A 17,971-nucleotide genomic window follows, 5' to 3' on the forward strand; every position below is an offset into this window, starting at 1 on the left:
CCAGGAGGGCTCTTTCTTTGTTACTTTTTGTGTGTCCATTATCTGTCATAGACCTGAACATGCCACTCAGTAAGAGCTGGTGATGGATGAATGCGGGGCGGGCGGGTGAGTGCAGGTTCCGGGGGCTTTTGTGGCAAGCACTCACCCGTTGTGTAGACACACAGTTTCCTTCACTCATTCTCGTGTTTCCCACATGCTTGTAGGGTTGGGTTGTTTCAAGTGTCTCACTTTTGTCGCAGGTTGGCTGTGAACGCCCTTGTGCGACAGGTCTCTCTTAGGGAAGTTCCGGTTTCTCTCAGCCTCTTCTTCCCTCATCCCTCCCGGACAGCTTGTAGACAGTTTTCTGACTCTCACCTCTGTAAAATGTCAGCAGCACAGGGGCATTGCATGTCTGTCACTGCGTGTGTACCAGTGCTGCACTTGGGTGCACAGGAGGATTTCTTTCCCTCCCCACTTCCCCGCAACAAGCAGTTTTTTCCCTTCTGGGAGAGAGACAGTCATGTGGAGAAGGTGGTTGAGTTCCCATGGTGGAGTGGCAGCCTCCTGCAATGGGAGTGTGCTGGACTTGCTGTCCAGGGCCATGTACTGACTCCACTCCTGTCCGCAGCTTGGATCCTTCACCCCAGCCCACATGAGGCACGGGCCTTTTTAATCTTAGCCACTTCATGGACGGTGGTGACATCTCACTGTAGCCTGAATGTGCATTTCCCAGATAACAGATGGTGAGAAGTATCTTTTCATGTTTTTATTTGTCACTTATATATATTTTTTGATAAAGTGTCTGTTTAGGTTTTTTTTGCACAGTTATAAAGATTGGATTGTCTGAGTGTTAGTAGGTAGGAGGTTCTTAAAAAATAAGTTCTGAATGCTAGTCTTTTATTGGATATGTATCTTTTCCCAATCTCTGTTTTCTTGTTTTATTTTTGTTAAAGTATCTTTTGAAGGACAAACGTTTTAAATTTCTATGAAGTTAGATTTATAGAGTTTTTCTTTTATAGTTCTGCTTTTGTATCTTATTAAAGAAATCTTTGCTGCAAAGTCAGTTTTAAAGGTGGAGCGTTTTGAAATAAGCCAAACACAGAAAGTCAAGGGTCTAATGTTTTCTCTCATATGTGGAAGCCAGAGAGGAAAAAGGAAAAGAAAGGTGTGTGGGGGGATTGTCACTGGAGTAGAGGAAAGGAACCCGGGGAAGGAGGAGAGAAGGAAGGGAAAGGGAAGATACTGGGGAATGACGTTGGCCAAGTTATATTGCTGTATCATGTGCAAGTGTGAACAGTGAATTTCACTATTGTGCATGATTATAATGCAATACAGGTATGGGAAGAAGTAAAGTTGTAGCTTTTACCTGTAGGCCTATGATCCAATTCAAGTTAATCTTGATAATGGAGGTAGTTTTTGTATATAGTATGAGGTAGGGCTGAGTTTCCTTTAAAAACAATATAGGATTACAAATCCTGGGGTGCTGCAAGGAATGAATCAAATATGTGCTGGAAAGTAGTTAAGCAAGGCAAACTTTACCTCTGCCACAAGGGCATGCACCCAGCCTGGCTAGCAAGCGGCAGTCTTCCTAATTTATCTCTAATGCTTCACTGCCCCTTGCCCTGATAGGAGGACTCAGGGTTACAACCTACACAATTGGCTCTTTTTAAAATTGGGACTGGCAAAGGGAAGGACTATGTTTAAAATCGCTACAATTGTATCTTACATCCCAGTTAAGGCTAAATTCTATATTTAGAATATACTATATTCTGAAAATGACCACTGGACTTTCTGTTTCTCACAAGTACTCCTTTTTCTTTGTATACTCTTTGGTCTTGTTTTCATTTTTGTCCTTGTACCCTTTGGCATTACCACCCATTCTAGATATGTTAACTTTCTGAAGTGGAAATTGCCCATGGTAATGAGTTCTCCCCATTTTAGCAGATCAAGTACACTTGATAAAGTCCTTCCCAGCTTGGTTGTAGCTTGTCTTCTTTCCAGGTCTTGATTAAAACAAGTCGCCAGGCTGAAAGTGATAAATTGCAAATCCCAGAGGAGGCTCGGCAGCAACTTATAATAATTATACCAGCAAAAAAGAAACACAGGTCTCAAATTGACTCAGAACAAACTTGTGACTCTGACAGAGCTTTTTGTGATATTTATTAAGCACTCCAGAAAGGTCTTTATAACCTCCCAGTTTTACTTACATTTGGAAGGACTGATACAAATGTTTGTCTTACATAAAAGAAGCATTGTCTTATCGTTTAAATGTCTTTATATGGCTGTGCTTTGGTTACAATCTCCTGACAGGTGTTCAGGACCAAGTTGGTCAAAATTGAATTTTTTTTCTCTCTACTGTTAGAGTCAGCTAAGATTTGTTGGAGATCACTCTTGGGAACTTGGGAACTTGTGAGAGTTCCCAAGCCTAGAGGCTCCTTGTATGTTTTTTCTACTAGTTGTGTCATCTGCCAGGACGGGCCAGGGTCTTGAGACCACATGTGGCTTCCCTTGGAAGCTCAGGGACATTTCCGTCTCCATCAACTCTCCTTTTGAGTGTGCACTGGTTGACTTCCTGTTCTCTAGGGTCCTCTTGATCCCTATGATTGGGACACCAGATGACACACTGGAGTTCCAAGGTCTTTAGAGAAGTGCTGTTGTTCCCTGAGTTTTGGCTGATCTGGGAGGGCAAGGGCCAGAATATTGGCTAATTTTTTTGGCCCTTTTACTTCCTTGACATTGGTCTCCAGGTTTTGATTTTAAACATCCAGCAGGCAAGTTTCACTAGTTTAAAAGTAGGAGCACTGGGTTTTAACTCCAATGTCTATAATTTCATAGTTACCTCTTCCATTTAATTGGGGTCAGCATTAGTACTTAAAGTTAGCTTTATACTCTTTCTGTCCTATAGGTTGATGACTTGGTGTCAGGTTGTCCAATCAGAAGCAGTGCTTCTGCAGAAGACTAACAGGCAATAGTTACCAAGTTTTACAAGGAAAATACAAAAATGAGATTATAAGAGCAAACCACATTCAGTTTGTATGATATCTATGAACAAAGAAACATGATTTTAATAATTCCAAACCTTTAGTTATGTACTATATCCTGCTTATTTTGAGATCTCAATACTTCTTATAAGAAAAAAAAATCTATCTTTTGAACATAACTAAGTGTGCTTAATTTGGGCCTACTTTGGAGCCATCCTAACATGGAGTAGGGTGAGAGGCAGAGTCTTATTTCAGGGGAGGTTGGGCTATTGACAAATCTTAGATAAAGAAATTTTTTATTTCTGAAGCTGATCTTTGCCTCTTTCTAAAATGTCATTGTACAAAAGTCTCACATTTTATTTCCTGAATCTGAGTGTCAGCTAATGTAATACATTACATTTGAAAGATGAATCAAATAGAAAGGCTAAGAGAGGGCCGGGGTTGGGGCTCAGAGGTAGCACGCTCGCCTAGCATGCGTGAGGCACTGGGTCCTCAGCACCACATAAAAATAAAAATTAAGATATTGTGTCCACCTATAACTAAAAAATAAATTTAAAAATAAGGAAGAAAGGCTAAGAGAACTCTTCACTTAAACTCTCCTTATTACCTTCCAAAAATACATTTAAATTCCCATCCCAGTGTAAAGAGAAACACAAATATATATATTTATATGTGTGTGTATAAAACTTATTAAGAACTGCTTACCTTTATCCAGTTACAAAACATTAAATGACATAAATACCAACCAACTTGGTTATTTCTATATAAATCTGAAGGAGACTGTTGGTACAGACAATTTTAGTTTGGAGAACACCAACTTGGTAAAATGTTCTCCTAAGCTTTTTAAAGGCTTGTATACGTTTTTAAAGGGTGGTGTACTTGAAGAACATGAATATATCTAATATTTAGAGAAGCCAGTAATGGTTGGGGTCACAATTACACAGATGCCCTTATTAACTAAGTTTTTTACATTAAAACTCAGGTAAGTCTCATGTGGTTCTCAGATGTATACATAACAGTTGTTTATTTAATCAGTTACATGTAATCATTTAAAAGTACAAACCATAATACCTTTAAGACTTAGCTTCCCTAAGTAACAAAACCTAAGAGACACAAGAAATTGTCTTGAAAGATAAGAGCTGATCAATGTTTTAAGGAGCCCTTGATGTTTCTAAACAGAATTGGCATATTAAAGGTTATCCTTAGTGGGGAAAACCCGTAAGTAACTTTAACTGACCATGCTGAGTATAGCCAACTTAATCACATACCTAAATTTTGAGATCTACCTTCCAGAAACCTTTTGCAACTTACTTAGACATTCTACAACTTATTTATATTTTTAGTTATTTCTGACAAAGAAAAAAATCTTTAAAAGTAACGGACATTGCACTTAAATATTTTATAGAAATCAATGCTCTCTTGATTGGCAGACTACCTAGAAAACCTGTGGGTTAGTAATCTTAAAGACATCTTTACTCATATCTATGTAACCAATTTCATGTGAACAGGCATCTGGATTTATTCCTTTTTCTTTCTTTTTTAAAATTTATGACCGCTTATTTATATCTAAGTTTGGTACCAGGAAATGATACAGACATAAACACATATGTCGACACAGCGCACAGTAAACAGGTGTGCACAGACATGTACAAACAGATAGGAAAAAAGGAGTTTGTAGCTTCTTAGCAGATATTAAATCCTTACAGGTAGGGAACAAAAGAACTATCAGATTTAACCTTTTAGAAATTAAAAAAGAAACCTGTCACAGATTTTTACAATGTGACTCAGACATGGGAAGGGCCTCTGCTTCCATTTTTCTACCCTGTCCTTGGGCCTAGAATTTTTCCTGGAGATTTCTTGCACCTCCCTGTAAACTCTCTAAATAAAACAGTATTTTACCACTCGAGTTTTTGTCCCCCTTTGTCTTAGGACTCTCTTGCCTTTCCTTTGGGATCCTGGTGGATCTTTGGAAGATCAACTTCAGTCCATGCTGGGACCACCTGGAGAGTGCATGGACCCTGCTCTTTTCAGGTTCCAGTGACATTTATGCTGATAAGCATGGAGCCCCAGGCTTCCGTTTCAACCTGGATCTTCACTGCAGGCCTGTGGGGCAGAAAGCACATCATAGATTAGAGAACTAGAAGCCAGGAAGATATAGTTCTCTAGTCTTTCAGGCAGTGGTATCTCCGTTTTAAAAGAGCCTCTTTGCAGCCCTAGGGGGACTTCCCACCGGGCAGCATCTAAAGCTAGGTTGCATTGCTGAGATTTTTTAGATCAACCTTTAAGTATTTAGATTATCTGCAGATCCCTAGCACAGAAAAAAAATGTTAACCATAGATTATCTACAGAGGCCTGTGGAAATATTTGGAAGAGCCTGTGGGGAGCCTGGACTGTAACCCTGTAAGGGAAAATATGCAGTGCTGGCTTGGGCGTCAGCCGCCTAACTTGTATGGTTCTGTACCCGTGGTGACGCCTGGTCTGCTCATCAGGGAAGGCCTCTGGACAGGTGGGGGTCAACTGCTTGAGAAAAGAAACTCGTTGGAGTTGGTCTTTTTCACGAGTGTGTTGTGAGAGGACACAGGAGACAGAGTTACTGTGAGAGGACAACCTGTCATCTCTGCAGTCTTCTCTTTAGGGCAAACCTCAGGAATTTTGTGTTATGGAGAACTAGCCACACAGAAGTGAATAATTCACCACACCTACATGGCGTGCCAGGCGGCGATCACCTTCTGCCCCTGTCCAGTGGAGGAGTTAGACACAGGGGCCCCTCAGCACAGTGCACATGGGCATCCAGTTGCCATGGAGACCCAGGTGAAGGAGCTGGGGATGAGACAGGGATCACACAGGCAGGCTGGAGCATGTGCAGGGCTGTGGGCAGAACAAGCAGGATGGGCGTGGAACAGAGTTGTTCAGAACTGCCATGGTGTGCAGCCCAGCAGGAGTGCAAAGAGATACACCTCTGACACAACCAGGGCTGGTGAGTTCGGGTTCTGGTGGAGGGCTGGGAGAAGTCCTTGGAAATGACAGCACAAGGGAGGAGGTTCTCTGACAGCACGTGGTGTTCAGAGCCTCATGCCTGCAGGAGGGGCAGGGAGGGCCCAGGTGGGTGCTGGGTGGGGTGGGCGCAGGGAACTCAGCTTCCTGCTCTGCGGGAGGGTGATCCTCTTCTCTTTGCATGTGCCTCTGGCCCTAGCTGGCCAGTCATTCCTCACACTCAGGTTGTGAAAGAATTCCTCTGCCATTTCTTCTAGGACTTGGGTAGTTTCATGGTTTATATTTAGATTCTCAAATATCTTTTTTTTTTCTTGGCACATAATGTATATTATGTACTCAGTTTTATCTTTTTTCATAGTACGAGTTATTTATTAGCACACTACTTAAATCAGGAATTACAGCACAGGTGTGGAGAGACAGCAGTGGGTACTTTTTACTGGGGCATCTCAGCTATACAGAGGGCGGGACCATTGCACTGCAGTCCACACAGGCCACAGCTCAGCTCCACCACTTCGGCCCGCCTCCTCCCTCCACCCCGATGGTCTCCTCTATCTTTAGGGCTTCTATTTTTCCCCTGTACCTTCCACAGATGAGAGAAAACATAGCATACTTTTCTCTGTGTCTCACTTATTTTGTTGAAAAATCATGGTCTCTATTTCTATCCATTTTCCTGCAGATGACATAATGGAGCTCCTTTTGTATATCTATCACAATGTCTTTATCTGCTCATCTCTTGATGGGATTTTATTTTTTTAAAAGTGGCTACCATTTGGGGCTACTAATCCCAACTATAAAGTTGTCATCTTTTTCATCGATTTTGAGGCATTGCCTTTTAATCACACGCTGTGTTTCCACATGCACTTGTGTCCATATCTGGACTTTGTCTTCCAATTGACCAATCCAACCAGGAGTCTGCGCCCCGGTGCCGTTGTAATGGTAGAGCCATAGAGCTGTCACCTTTTAACAGACTGAGGGACTGGGTCCTCTTCACTGTCCTGAGGTAGCCCTGTGTGATTATTTTCATATGCACCTTAGAATCAATTTGTTTAATTCCAGAAACAAAACAAAACAAAGCAGAGCTTGCTGGTAGATTTGTTGGAATGGCACTAACTGCATTTGCTAACCTGGGGAGAACTGACAGCTTTCTGTGTTATGTTGTCCCACCCAAAGGCAAGGATGACTGACTGTTCATTCTGGTTCACTTTTTTGTCTTTCAGGAGTGGTTCAAGTTTCCCTTGTAAGTTTTGCACATTTCTTGCAAAATTATTTTAAGTACTTAAAAAAAAACTTTTTAAAGTTGTAGATGGACACAGTTCATTAATTTATTTATCTTATGTGGTGCTGAGACTCAAACCCAGTGCCTCACCCAGGCTAGGCAAGCATTCTGCCACTGAGCTACAGCCCCAACCAGTACTTCACTTTTTATTGCCTTATGAATATGATCTTCCATTGTATCTTCAAGCAGTTTATGTTTGATAGAGAACAGACATGGACAACTTACTTCTCATATTTTCTGCTACATTATTACATTTTTTATCATCCTTTTTGGTATTGTTATTGATTTTCTTGGTTCCCAGGTAAACTTTAACAGTAGCTGCAAATAATTTCACTTTTTTTGTGTTTTTAAGGTTCTGTTTTCTCTTTTCTAATGTCACTGGCTAATGCGGATGAGCACCCCTAATCTGAAAATAGAAGCTTCAAGATGCCCCAACATCCACGACTTTTTGAGTGCAGCATCACGTTCAAAAGGTTTCAGATGTTTGGTTTTTTGATTGGGCTTACTTAGTTGAGGAAGTCTACATGAATATTTCCTAATCTGAGAAATTGTGAAGTCTGAAATACTTTCAGCTCCAAGCGTGTCACGTAGGTGCACTAGCCTGTCCTGGCAGCGCAGTGCTGGAGGAGGGGACCTGGGACTCCTCCACTTGGTCTCCCTCCTGGGACCCCTGAGGTGTTCCCTCATGAACATGTCCTGTTTGTTTGTTTCTTTTTTCATGTTAACGTTCGTACACATTCTGTCAAGCTGTAGAACTGTCTTATCAGTTCCAATCTCATCTCTGAAGAATACTGAAGGTATTGGATTCTGTGGAAAGCTTGTGTGTGGTCTGTGGAGCAAATTGCGTGGCATCTGCTGTGCCGACATGGGAGACTGTGAGTGGGCTCGCGTGTCGAATCCTCATGTTCCTGGCATGAATCCTGGTGCTGGAGACGCCGTGTTAATATATGATATATTGTGTGGGGTTCCATTTGCTAGGGTTTGGTTTAGGATTTTTGCATTGTATTTGTGAGATTGGTTTTTGATTTTCTTCCCCATGCTATCGCCTTTGGATTAAGGCGTTATTGTTATGTTTGCTGCAGAAAGAGAAAGACTTTGGAGATTTTTTTATTGGTATCCTCTGCAACAATTTCTGTAGTAGCCATGGTGGTTGGACTTGTATAATCTCCTATAAAACTGTCTGGGCTTGGTTCTTTTTTTGTCTGGCAAGTCCTTGATAACTTCCTCTGCTTCTTCTATGAAAACTGATCTGTGTAAATGTTCTACAATAATTTGGTAAATTTTTCAATGAAATGACCTACTTTACCTCATTTCAAAAATGTATTTGCAAGGCTGGGGCTATAGCCCAGTGGTGGAGCACTCGCCTCACAAGCGTGAGGCACTGGGTTCGATCCTCAGCACCACATAAAATAAATAAGTAAAATAAAATTATTTAAGAAATACATTTGCAAAGGGCTGTGTAGAACAGTCTTCCCCGACTTGCCCTGCTATGGAGGCTGTTTGAGAACTCCATAGACCTAGAAGGTAGGAAGTAAACAGGTTCTGTCCACTTGGTGCACTCTTGGATTCCAAGTCTTAAAGTGGGTTTTGCTAAGATGAAAACATGCTGAAACTAATGATAATAGCAACCACTGGACAAAACGCTTGGTTCTGTGTGCTCATTGAATCCTTGCTGCAATGCTGAGATTCCTGACAACCATCCTATTTTAAGGGTGAGGTAATTTGGGGGAATTGCTTATTTGCCCAGGGTCACACAACTAGGAAGCCCCACAGCTAGGGTTTGAATGCAGGCCCCATGCCCAGGAGGCCTGGGCTGCCCAGGGAGCTGTGGAAATGAGGAGGGCTGAAGGAGGGCAGAGCAGCGGGATTCCAGGGAGGAGGGCTTGGAGTGGGACAAGATGGGAGATGGGGAAGGGGCTTTTCTCCAGAGCATTGGCTGGAGGCAGAGGGTGGTGAGGAGCCAGGGAGGAGGTGAGTCTGGGGGCGGTGACTGATGGTCTGGCTTAGGTGGGGATGGTGCCAGAGGCCCCCTGATGAGAAGGTCCAGGCTCCATGGTGGCCGGCAGGGGAATGCCAGCTGGGACAGGCAGGTGGACAGCACAGGGGGAGCAGAGGGCATCAGGGAGTCCACAGGAGGCAGATGCTGGAGCAGATAGTGGATGTCACCGAGATCTGGGCTGTGGGGTTTCTGCACTGGGTTAGAGTCTGTGAAGGAGCTCAGGTGAAAATGTATAGTCAGTGGAAAGGACACCAATAGCTGTCCTGGTCGCACCAAGGCACTTGACCTGTGGATGAGTGAGCACCTGAGAGCCTGTCACCAAGGACCACTTGAGTGACATAAACCTGGGAAGTGGCCTGGCACTTAGTTGCATCTTCTCAGAGACAGCGATGGACTTTTGTCCTTATGTTTGTAGGGTAGGGTTTTTCTGTGTTCCAAACAGTGGCTTGGTGGCCTTGCTCCTGCTGGGGGTAGGGGAGGAGCACAGCTCGCAGAGCAGGGAACCCTTGGGGCATGGAGCCCCTGGCTCCTTGGTTCTGGCCTGGCCCTGCACTTATGAAATAAGGGCATGGACTCCAGGGTCTCTTCTGGTTTTCAAATCTATGATGTGGTCATTAATGTACACGAGTAGCACTTCTTTAAATGGGTTTTGAGTCCTGTGAATCATATCTCATTTGTTTTTTTTGAAATAAATGAACTCACAGCCTGGCCCAAGCCACAGATTGGCTTTGGGTAGTGCAGGGGCCGATGGTGTAGCAGGTGTGCTGGCTGTGTGGGCTCTTGTCTCTTCTTCTCTCTGGCTCACTTGTTCTCTTCTTGTTGGGACTTGCAGGATGCTGGTCAGTATGGGAGAGCTGAGTGGTTCAGGCTGTGGGGAGGACTCACTGTTGAGATGCTGAAGCACCTACGGAGCCGCCTGCGGTGGCTGCCCTGTTGTCCTGGGAGAGTTCTAGGGAAGGTCTTCTGTTTGCTGTGCGCATTTGGGGAAGATGCTTTTCCTGGAAGACAGTTATTCCTGTGTCCTTGACCCCAGTCTGAGTGCAGTATAAGGTGGCAGGTATTGGGCTGGGGTGTTGGCCCAGTGAGGGGCTCCCATGCAGATGTGCCCATTCTTTAGCCTGCTGCCTCGGCCAGTTGCTCCCCTTTCTGCCATCTGTAATAACATTGTAAGGATCAAATGAGCATTTTGCCTATGAGAATTTAACTGTCTGTGGTTGTGCAGGCAGAGCCCTCAGACCGGGGCTGGGCTGCACAGACAGCAGGGCCTCCAGGACCTCCAGGAGCCTCTTCAGCTCCCCTGCACTGGTTTCCACAGGTGACTGGGAGAGCTGGATGAGTCCTGCCTAGTCTTCTTCCAACTAGAAGATTCTGGTTTTTACCATGAGAAGAGTTTAGACAACGGTGGTGTAGGGTGCAGTTGGACAGTGGTCTTGAAGGATGTCACAGTGCCAATAGCCTTTCCATGTGGTGGACATGGGTTATTCAGATGTCGTCTTGGAGAAGTTAGTGTCCTCGTTCTCTGTGAGCAAAACTTGGAGAGTCACTGTCATGGCGTGAGAGGCTGTGTCGTGGAAGGCAAGCTCTTGACTTGAACCCTCTGGACTTGGACTTGGACTTGTCATTTTAGTCTCAGCCTCTCTGTCTGTAGATGGTGAAGAAATGCCTGTCTAAAGCCAAGGCAGGAGTGGCACCAGGAAGTGGGGGGTCCCTAGGTTTCCCTGGCCTTGTGAGCCCTGGCTGTCCAGGAGAGAGGGAGCTGAGGCTCCACACCTCGGCTCTGGTGTCTGAGGAAAGGTTCAAGTCAGACACAAAAAGCCAAGCCAGAGAGCCTTGGTGCCCGGACAGAGTGAGGGGCGAGCTGGAATGCGCGCAAATGGGGAGCGGGTCCCCCAGCAGAGAACGTCGCCGAGGGAAGGAAGGTGCTTCCGAATCCGCTGCTCTTTTCTGGTTGCCTCAAGAGTGGGGTGCACCTCCTCAGCCTCACAGTCGGGGTTTCCTTCCTCCTTCACGTCAGGCCATGGAGTTTCTGACCTTGTTGGTCCTCTGTGGAGCTGTCACAGTGGCCATCCCATTCAGGGGGCTTCATTGCGAGTCAGTCCCGTGCTAATGTGGGTGTGGCCCCCTCTGGGCAGAATTTCTGTGTGCACCTGCACTGCTAAAGGACTTTCTCCTCTGAAGTGCGCTGAGAACCGGGCCATCGTCCTCACTGTGCAGTGACCGTCAGGGGTGAGCCCACTGTCTTCCTTCCTTGACCTGATCCTCAGTTGGCTCCCTGTTTCCACCTGTTTACCTGTTGTCTTTCTAAAAGGTATTTGATCATTCAGTTTCCTTCACAGTAATTGGAAGGAAACCTGTGGCCGTGCCGTGTTAGTGGCATGCCTTCCATCGCCCATTACACGCCGCTGCCTACACCTGGAGGAGGGGCCCGTTGACCAGGAGGCTGGGGCATGTTCTAGACAGCCTTCTCCCCATGTGCCCCTGTGCTGGCCAGGGCTCCCCAGGAGGCGGGGTCTGCATGGCACTCATGCTGCCTGCTCCTTTGCCAAGTCTCTGCACCCTGCAGATGGCTCCTCTCTGAAGTGCTGTGCTTCTGTAGTTCCTTGACACCTGACCCCAGCAGTGTTTATGTCCACTCTGAGCTGGGTAGCACAAGTGCCCTTGTGGTGGCAGACCCAGAGCCTTCATGCCGCAGCTCTCTGGAAACACCATTTCCCTGTCCAGGAACCTTTGCGTGCTTTCTGTGCGGATTGAACTCCTGGCAGCAGGAAGGTGTTTGGAGGTAAGCAAAGCATGAGACTGCTAGACTGCATGAGAATATCAAAACACCACAAAACCCAAATAAACCTTATAGGTGTCTACTAAGAAGGTGGGACACAGAGGGCAAGTATTAAAAGGACGGCCAAGTGTGGAATGTGGTTTATTGTACATTCCCTTCTCTGTCTGTCGCAGCTCTCTGACAGGGAGATACTTTGCATCCTGAGATGCTGTGACTGGTTTTGAGTGTCTTTTGGTGGCAATATCAGGTAAACAGAAGCTAACTCCATATTCACTCAATAAAAAAGATGAAATGAGAATTTAACTAGAAGGAGATGAATGTCCTAATGGACCTCAAGTGCATCTCAGTTTCCCAGGTAACTGACAGCGGGGTGGGAGAGTCTGCGGGCCCAGTCACATCATCACCCAATTCTTCCTCTTGCGGGGTCTCCTGCCCCAGCACGCTGACTTCTGAGATGTTGGCTACGTCTCTCCCTCCCGGGGTGGCTCTCCTCTTTGGCGTGCATGTCCTCACACTGCTCTGTGGACCCTGATATGGCTGGCCTTTCTGGTTTTCTGGTGGAACATACAGGAAGGAGAATCCAGTTGAACAGCTTGGCTTAGGCTTAGTTAATTCTAGCCGCTGTGCTGCGTGGGAGATGATTTGCCGGGGTCTTGTTGGGAGCTGTTCTCCCAAGGAGAGGGGTGTGGTTTGGGCACCCCGACCCCAGGACGGTTAAAATCTGAGATTCAGAGAGGTCTGCACAGAGTGCTCAGTGGGAGCACCATGAGGAACCTAAGTTAGGCATTGCACTCTGAGACCCTCTTCTAATATTTTGATATTGTCAGGTTCTTTTTAAATTAGGGTTAAAAAAGAACCTGACAATAACTGGCCATTTTAACCCTTTGAGTAGGAGTTTGTGTGAATCATTTTCATTATGTTTTCCTCAGTCAAGGTGCATGATGTGTATTTCTGACACAGGATGTTTGCTGAATGAGTGAATGGACGAAGAAATGAAAAAACTGCCTACATTAACAATTCACAGACTTATTAGTCTGAAAATATATTTTGAAGACCCCCAAAGAGCTTTTATTTGTGTGGGTGAAAATGTGGACATTTATCACATTACCGTTTAAAACTGGCACATTTTAAGATGTTAATCAGTTCACTAAACTCTATCAGTCCGTTTCATGGTAACACATTTAAGACATGTTTATGAAAAGCAGCAGCATTTGCCAAAACGAGGTAAGAAGAGCGGTGTGGTTCCAGGCTTCTGAGCAGGTTGTCCCTGGCTTAGTAGAGACACCTGCGTTCTAGGTCTTCTCCTTCACCCACACTGTCCCGAGGCATCATCATGGAGAAGCCTGGTCTTGCTCAGAGGAGTGGTTGGGGACAGGAGGCTTCCAACAGCCTTTGTAGAAAATGGCGATTCTGACACACACAAGGTGGCACGGCCAAAGCTCACTGCCAGGTGGAGGCCCGGGCTGTGCTCTCCTCTGCCATGCTGGGTGCTGCAGTTTGTTTGGTACTTATGGTGGATCTTTTATCAACATGTGATTTTAGAACATCTGTGCAGACCTCACAGATGTAGACTACATTATGCAACATCAGCAGACTCAGGTGTGTTGATGGCACTCCTGATCCCGACAGGACAGGCTCTTGGTACAGGGAGACTGTCAAGCTCTTCCCCTGGTGGATACACATTTTCCAAAATTCTTATTTTCACTTGGAAGCTCAAATTTTATCATTGGGGAAAAAATGCTGTCAGTTATCCACCTTGAAGTGACAGTGCACTCTACTCATTTCTTTAAAAAAAAAAATTTATATATATATAATATATATATATATATATATATATATATATATATATATTATATATATATATAATTATTTATTTTCATTGTTGATGGACCTGTATTTTCTTCATTTATTTATATTTGGTGCTGAGGATCAAACCCAGTGCCTCCCCCGTGCTAGGCAAGTTCTCTACCACTGAGCCACAGCCCAGCCCCCTCTGCTCCTTTCTGAGGACGTGTCTGCCAGGTGCTCAAGTCTGGATAGTCATAGCTGGCCTGTCATTCATTCTTTCAAGCTACATGAAAGCAGTGGCATAAGGAGACTCCCAATCCAGTGGTTGCGCCAGTGAGTTTTCCAAAGGCCAGCCTGCTTCCGTCTGCAGAAGCGTCACTTATTTGACAGGATGGGAAAGGGGGGTGGCCTCAAGGGCTGAGACTTAATAGAAGCAGTGGTTTTACCACACAGTCAGCATCAAGTACACCTAGAGTGGCCCTTGTTCACCTGTGGAGAGTCCTGTGGGTGCTGGCATGTTGGTGCTCAGGTGCTAGTGGCTTTGCCCTTTGCCCTCAGGTTTGTAGAAGAGGCCGGGAAGGCCCCAGTGTCGAGAGAGTGTGTGGACATGAGGACCCCCAGAAGGGTTTGCAGTTCCCCAGGTTCACACCATCAGTTACAGCTGCGGGCATAAGTGGCTGTGGACATCTGAGGAGAGAGCTTGTGGGATCCCCGGGCCTCAACCTCCCTTGCTGTGGGGCGGAACGTGCTCACTGGCGGCCTGGCAGTGGAGCCAGCCCACGGCACAGAGGCTGGTGTGCTTCTGAAGCCGTGCCATGCTTACTCGAATGCTTCGGCATTTTAATCTCCCATCTCCTCCTTGCCATTGAAATTTAATATCACATGCCGACACCCATGCAGAGTCACAAGCTTTTGGGTACAACACCATCTATTGGCAGCCAGTTTGGGCACTTTTCCCAGCTGAGTTTTGGTGCCTGAAAGCAAAAGGGAAGGAGTGAGGCCTTTGTAAAGAGGATGGTGTGTGAATCTGTTGTCCCTGGCTCCAGCACACTTGCCTCTCATGTTGGGGTGTGCATTCCATGGCCACCAAGCCAAGGACAGCGGCTCCAAGTGAGGCTTAGCTTCCTGTTTTGGCATTTGCAGATCAATGGGCCTAATGAGATTCTTCCTGCTCTTTCCTTGGTTTCCAGCAATGGAAGAGTTAATAGTGGAACTTCGCCTCTTTCTTGAACTCCTGGACCATGAGTATCTCACTGCAACTGTCAGGGAGAAGAAGGCCGCGCTGACCAACATCCTGCTGCGGATCCAGTCGCCTAAAGGTAGTCACGTCCAACCTCGTTGCCCGCTTCCCAGGCTCTTTTGGTTCTGACATCACTTTAATTCTGCTTTCTCTGAAGGGCATTCCCTTGTCCAGTAACCTGTGAAAGTTGTTTATTCACCAAATTTTCCCAAGTTATTCATCCACTGCACCTGGCACATCCATGTCCTTCTGACCTCTGGGTATAGAAAGATTAAATCCTTAGGAGTCAGTGGAATCGTGGGTGTGCTAGAGTCACCCAGAGCACCCCAACATTAGCTGGAAGTACACTCGGGACTAGCACATAGTGGTACTTGTTCATGCCCAGGGCATATCACACGGCAAGGAGGAGACTCGGCCCTGCCTGAAGGAGGGGAAGAGACCCCCACACAGCCCTGGGAACCCACAAGGGGGCTTGTGTGTGCTCCCCCTCTTGCAAGGGTCACCCACAGCAGACTCCTCAACAGCACAAGTGCGGCAGCCTGTGCTGTTTCTGTTCATGGAAGCAGCGTAGAGACTCAGGCTCAGGGGTGTAGGCACCTCCCACACCTCCAGAACTCCAGATTCTCATGAAAGCAGGTGTACAGCATAAGCCCCGCTGTTTGCACGAGCAGCCTAGGCACCATAACCAACATTACTAGTCAGGAAACATACCTGAAATCCATGTTCCCAGATGCCAGCCCAGGGCCAGGGCTGCAGGACAGCCCCTCCACAGCTAGTAGCCTCAGGCCTGAGGACTGTGTGAACTTTTCTGAAAATGGGTAAGACAGAAAAATAGGACCGAGGAGGCCTGCAAGGATGTTGGGGATCGTTGCAGCATTAGGAAGGCACTGAAGAGGAGAATCCAACGAGGCCAGTGAGAGACAAGCATGACAGTGGCCCTCCTGAAGACACCAGGTTAGGATTTTGGAGGTCCAGAGCTGGAGGAGATGTAGGGGTCTCTCCTTTACACTTCCTTAAAGAGATGTGTGCAGACCATCGAAGGTATGCAGTGTCTTGGTGTTTGGTCTGTGAAGCCATGGCCTGGCAATTAGAGCTTGCCTTGCCAGTCAGGAAGGTGGCGGATCTGCCAGCACACTGAACGTGCATGGTGTGGGGACCTGGTTGATGGTGGGTGCAGACATACTTCCCGCCCTGTCTCGCGTGCTCCTTCAGGATGCATCTGCTGATATTTTCCACTTCACTAATTCTTTCTTCAGCTCTTTAACTTTTTAAAAACCCATTTATTGATTTTTTTTTTTTTTTTGTGGTAGAGTTTGTCTCTTTCCTCCCCTTCCCTCGCCTCCTCTCCCCTCCCCTTCTTTCCCCTTCCCCCCTTCTCCTCCCCATAGATTCTTCACTGGTAAAATAGAGAAGGATGTACTGACCTGCAGGAGTGTTGTAAGAACTTAAGAGAGCCTAGTGTTTGCAGAGTGTTTGATGTGGGATTGGGGAAGGATAGCTGCTAGAGGCTCCCTGCTCCTCCTCCTTCAGCTCTGTGGGTTTGGTTAATACTTGCAGGTTTTGAAGTGAAGGATCATGCTCAGAAGCAAGAGGCCAGCAGCCTGCCAGCACCCCCTCAGATGCCTCTGCCAGAGATTCCTCAGCCCTGGCTGGTGAGTGATACCTTTGCATGGTCCCTAGATCCCTGGGGATCTGGTTGCCCTTAAGCCCCAGGGCGTGTGGTGGTGGAAGCCCAGATCCGAGGCCTTGCTTTGCTCGAAGCATGCCTGTTTCTAGGCCCAGTGCTGCTGTGCAGCTGTGGGGAGTCCCTTCAGTATAGCCATCCCAGAGGAAAGTGGTGTTTTTTTGCAGATTGCTGAAGCTACAAGTTCTTGGGAATCTGTTCTTAAAGCACATTAAGAAAACAAAACAAACAAAAAACCCCAGAAAAACGAGGATTTGGCAGGCAAAACATGCCAGCAGAGCCTAAAGACTTGACCTTTTCTCTGGGTTAACCCTGAATGCCTTAGCCTGGAACTTGAGTATTCATCGCTAAGCTTCTTCTGAGATATAGTGTTCAATATTTTTTTAAGAGAGAAAAATAAGAGCACTCTCTAGAATGTGTATTTTGTGTGGTTTTACACATTTGAAATCTGTTTGGTCCCTTTCTTCACTCCTTGGCCTTTCCCTACCTGGGGAGACTCACATACGCAGGTTTTTCTGTACTTCACCATTTTCTGCATTTCATGGTTCTCTCACTTGCTTAGTCAGGAAAATTAGACTTTCATTCAAAGGGCAAAATTGGTCACTTAGCATTTCGCTTTCTGTATATGCTCTTGGGAGGAGTCACCCAGTTCTCTCCCTGTCAGGGTATGAGCCAGGGGAAGGCAGGACTGTGTCCCACACACCTCTGTCTCTGCCTGGCCTGCAGTGGGCCAGGTCTGGGAGGTGCCCACCAGTCACCTTCACAGCACTTGCTGGGTTCCGACGTGGCTCCCACGTCACCTGTGTCCCATTCTCATGTACAGAGTACCCCCATCTACAGAGTGCCTCCTAGGCCCACGGGGTGCCAAAGCCCCCCAACAGCCACACCCCTCCCAGGCTGTGCTGTTTTCTGTGCACACATGCCCAGGTCATTTATAAGTTAGGCATAGTCAGTCAACACAAATAACTGTTGATGACGTGGAGTAGTCACGACACTGTGCTGTGACAAAAGTTAATTAAAAGTTATGACTTGTTTATTTCTGGAGCTTCTCACAATATTTTTGGACCAAGAATGACTGCAAGTAGCTGAAGCTGCAGTTAGTAAGACCACAGATGAGGGCCACATTGCCTCCTTGGTCTTCATAGCCAGCCTTCACAGAGACCTGAAGCACCCTTCATGTGGAGGCTGTGTGCCATCGCCCAGGAGAGGAGGTGGAGGTGCAGTGATGATGGCCTACTGAAGGCCATATTCCTA

The 17,971-nt window shown here is 46.2% G+C and overlaps 1 protein-coding gene across 2 annotated transcripts in view; it reads left to right on the plus strand.

The window, feature by feature from the left end:
- The window catches only part of Afap1 (actin filament associated protein 1), a 131,535-nt gene that overhangs the window by 38,613 nt on the left and 74,951 nt on the right, over positions 1–17,971 (plus strand). For both annotated transcript variants that reach the window (XM_076864189.2, XM_076864188.2), the window contains exons 2-3: positions 14,984–15,112; positions 16,591–16,685. In XM_076864189.2, the coding sequence (XP_076720304.1) occupies positions 14,986–15,112; positions 16,591–16,685 (222 nt within the window). In that variant the 5' untranslated portion in view covers positions 14,984–14,985. The remainder of the gene's footprint in view (positions 1–14,983; positions 15,113–16,590; positions 16,686–17,971) is intronic.

Source organism: Callospermophilus lateralis, chromosome 8 (genome assembly GCF_048772815.1).
Source record: "Callospermophilus lateralis isolate mCalLat2 chromosome 8, mCalLat2.hap1, whole genome shotgun sequence".
Taxonomy (NCBI): domain Eukaryota; kingdom Metazoa; phylum Chordata; class Mammalia; order Rodentia; family Sciuridae; genus Callospermophilus; species Callospermophilus lateralis.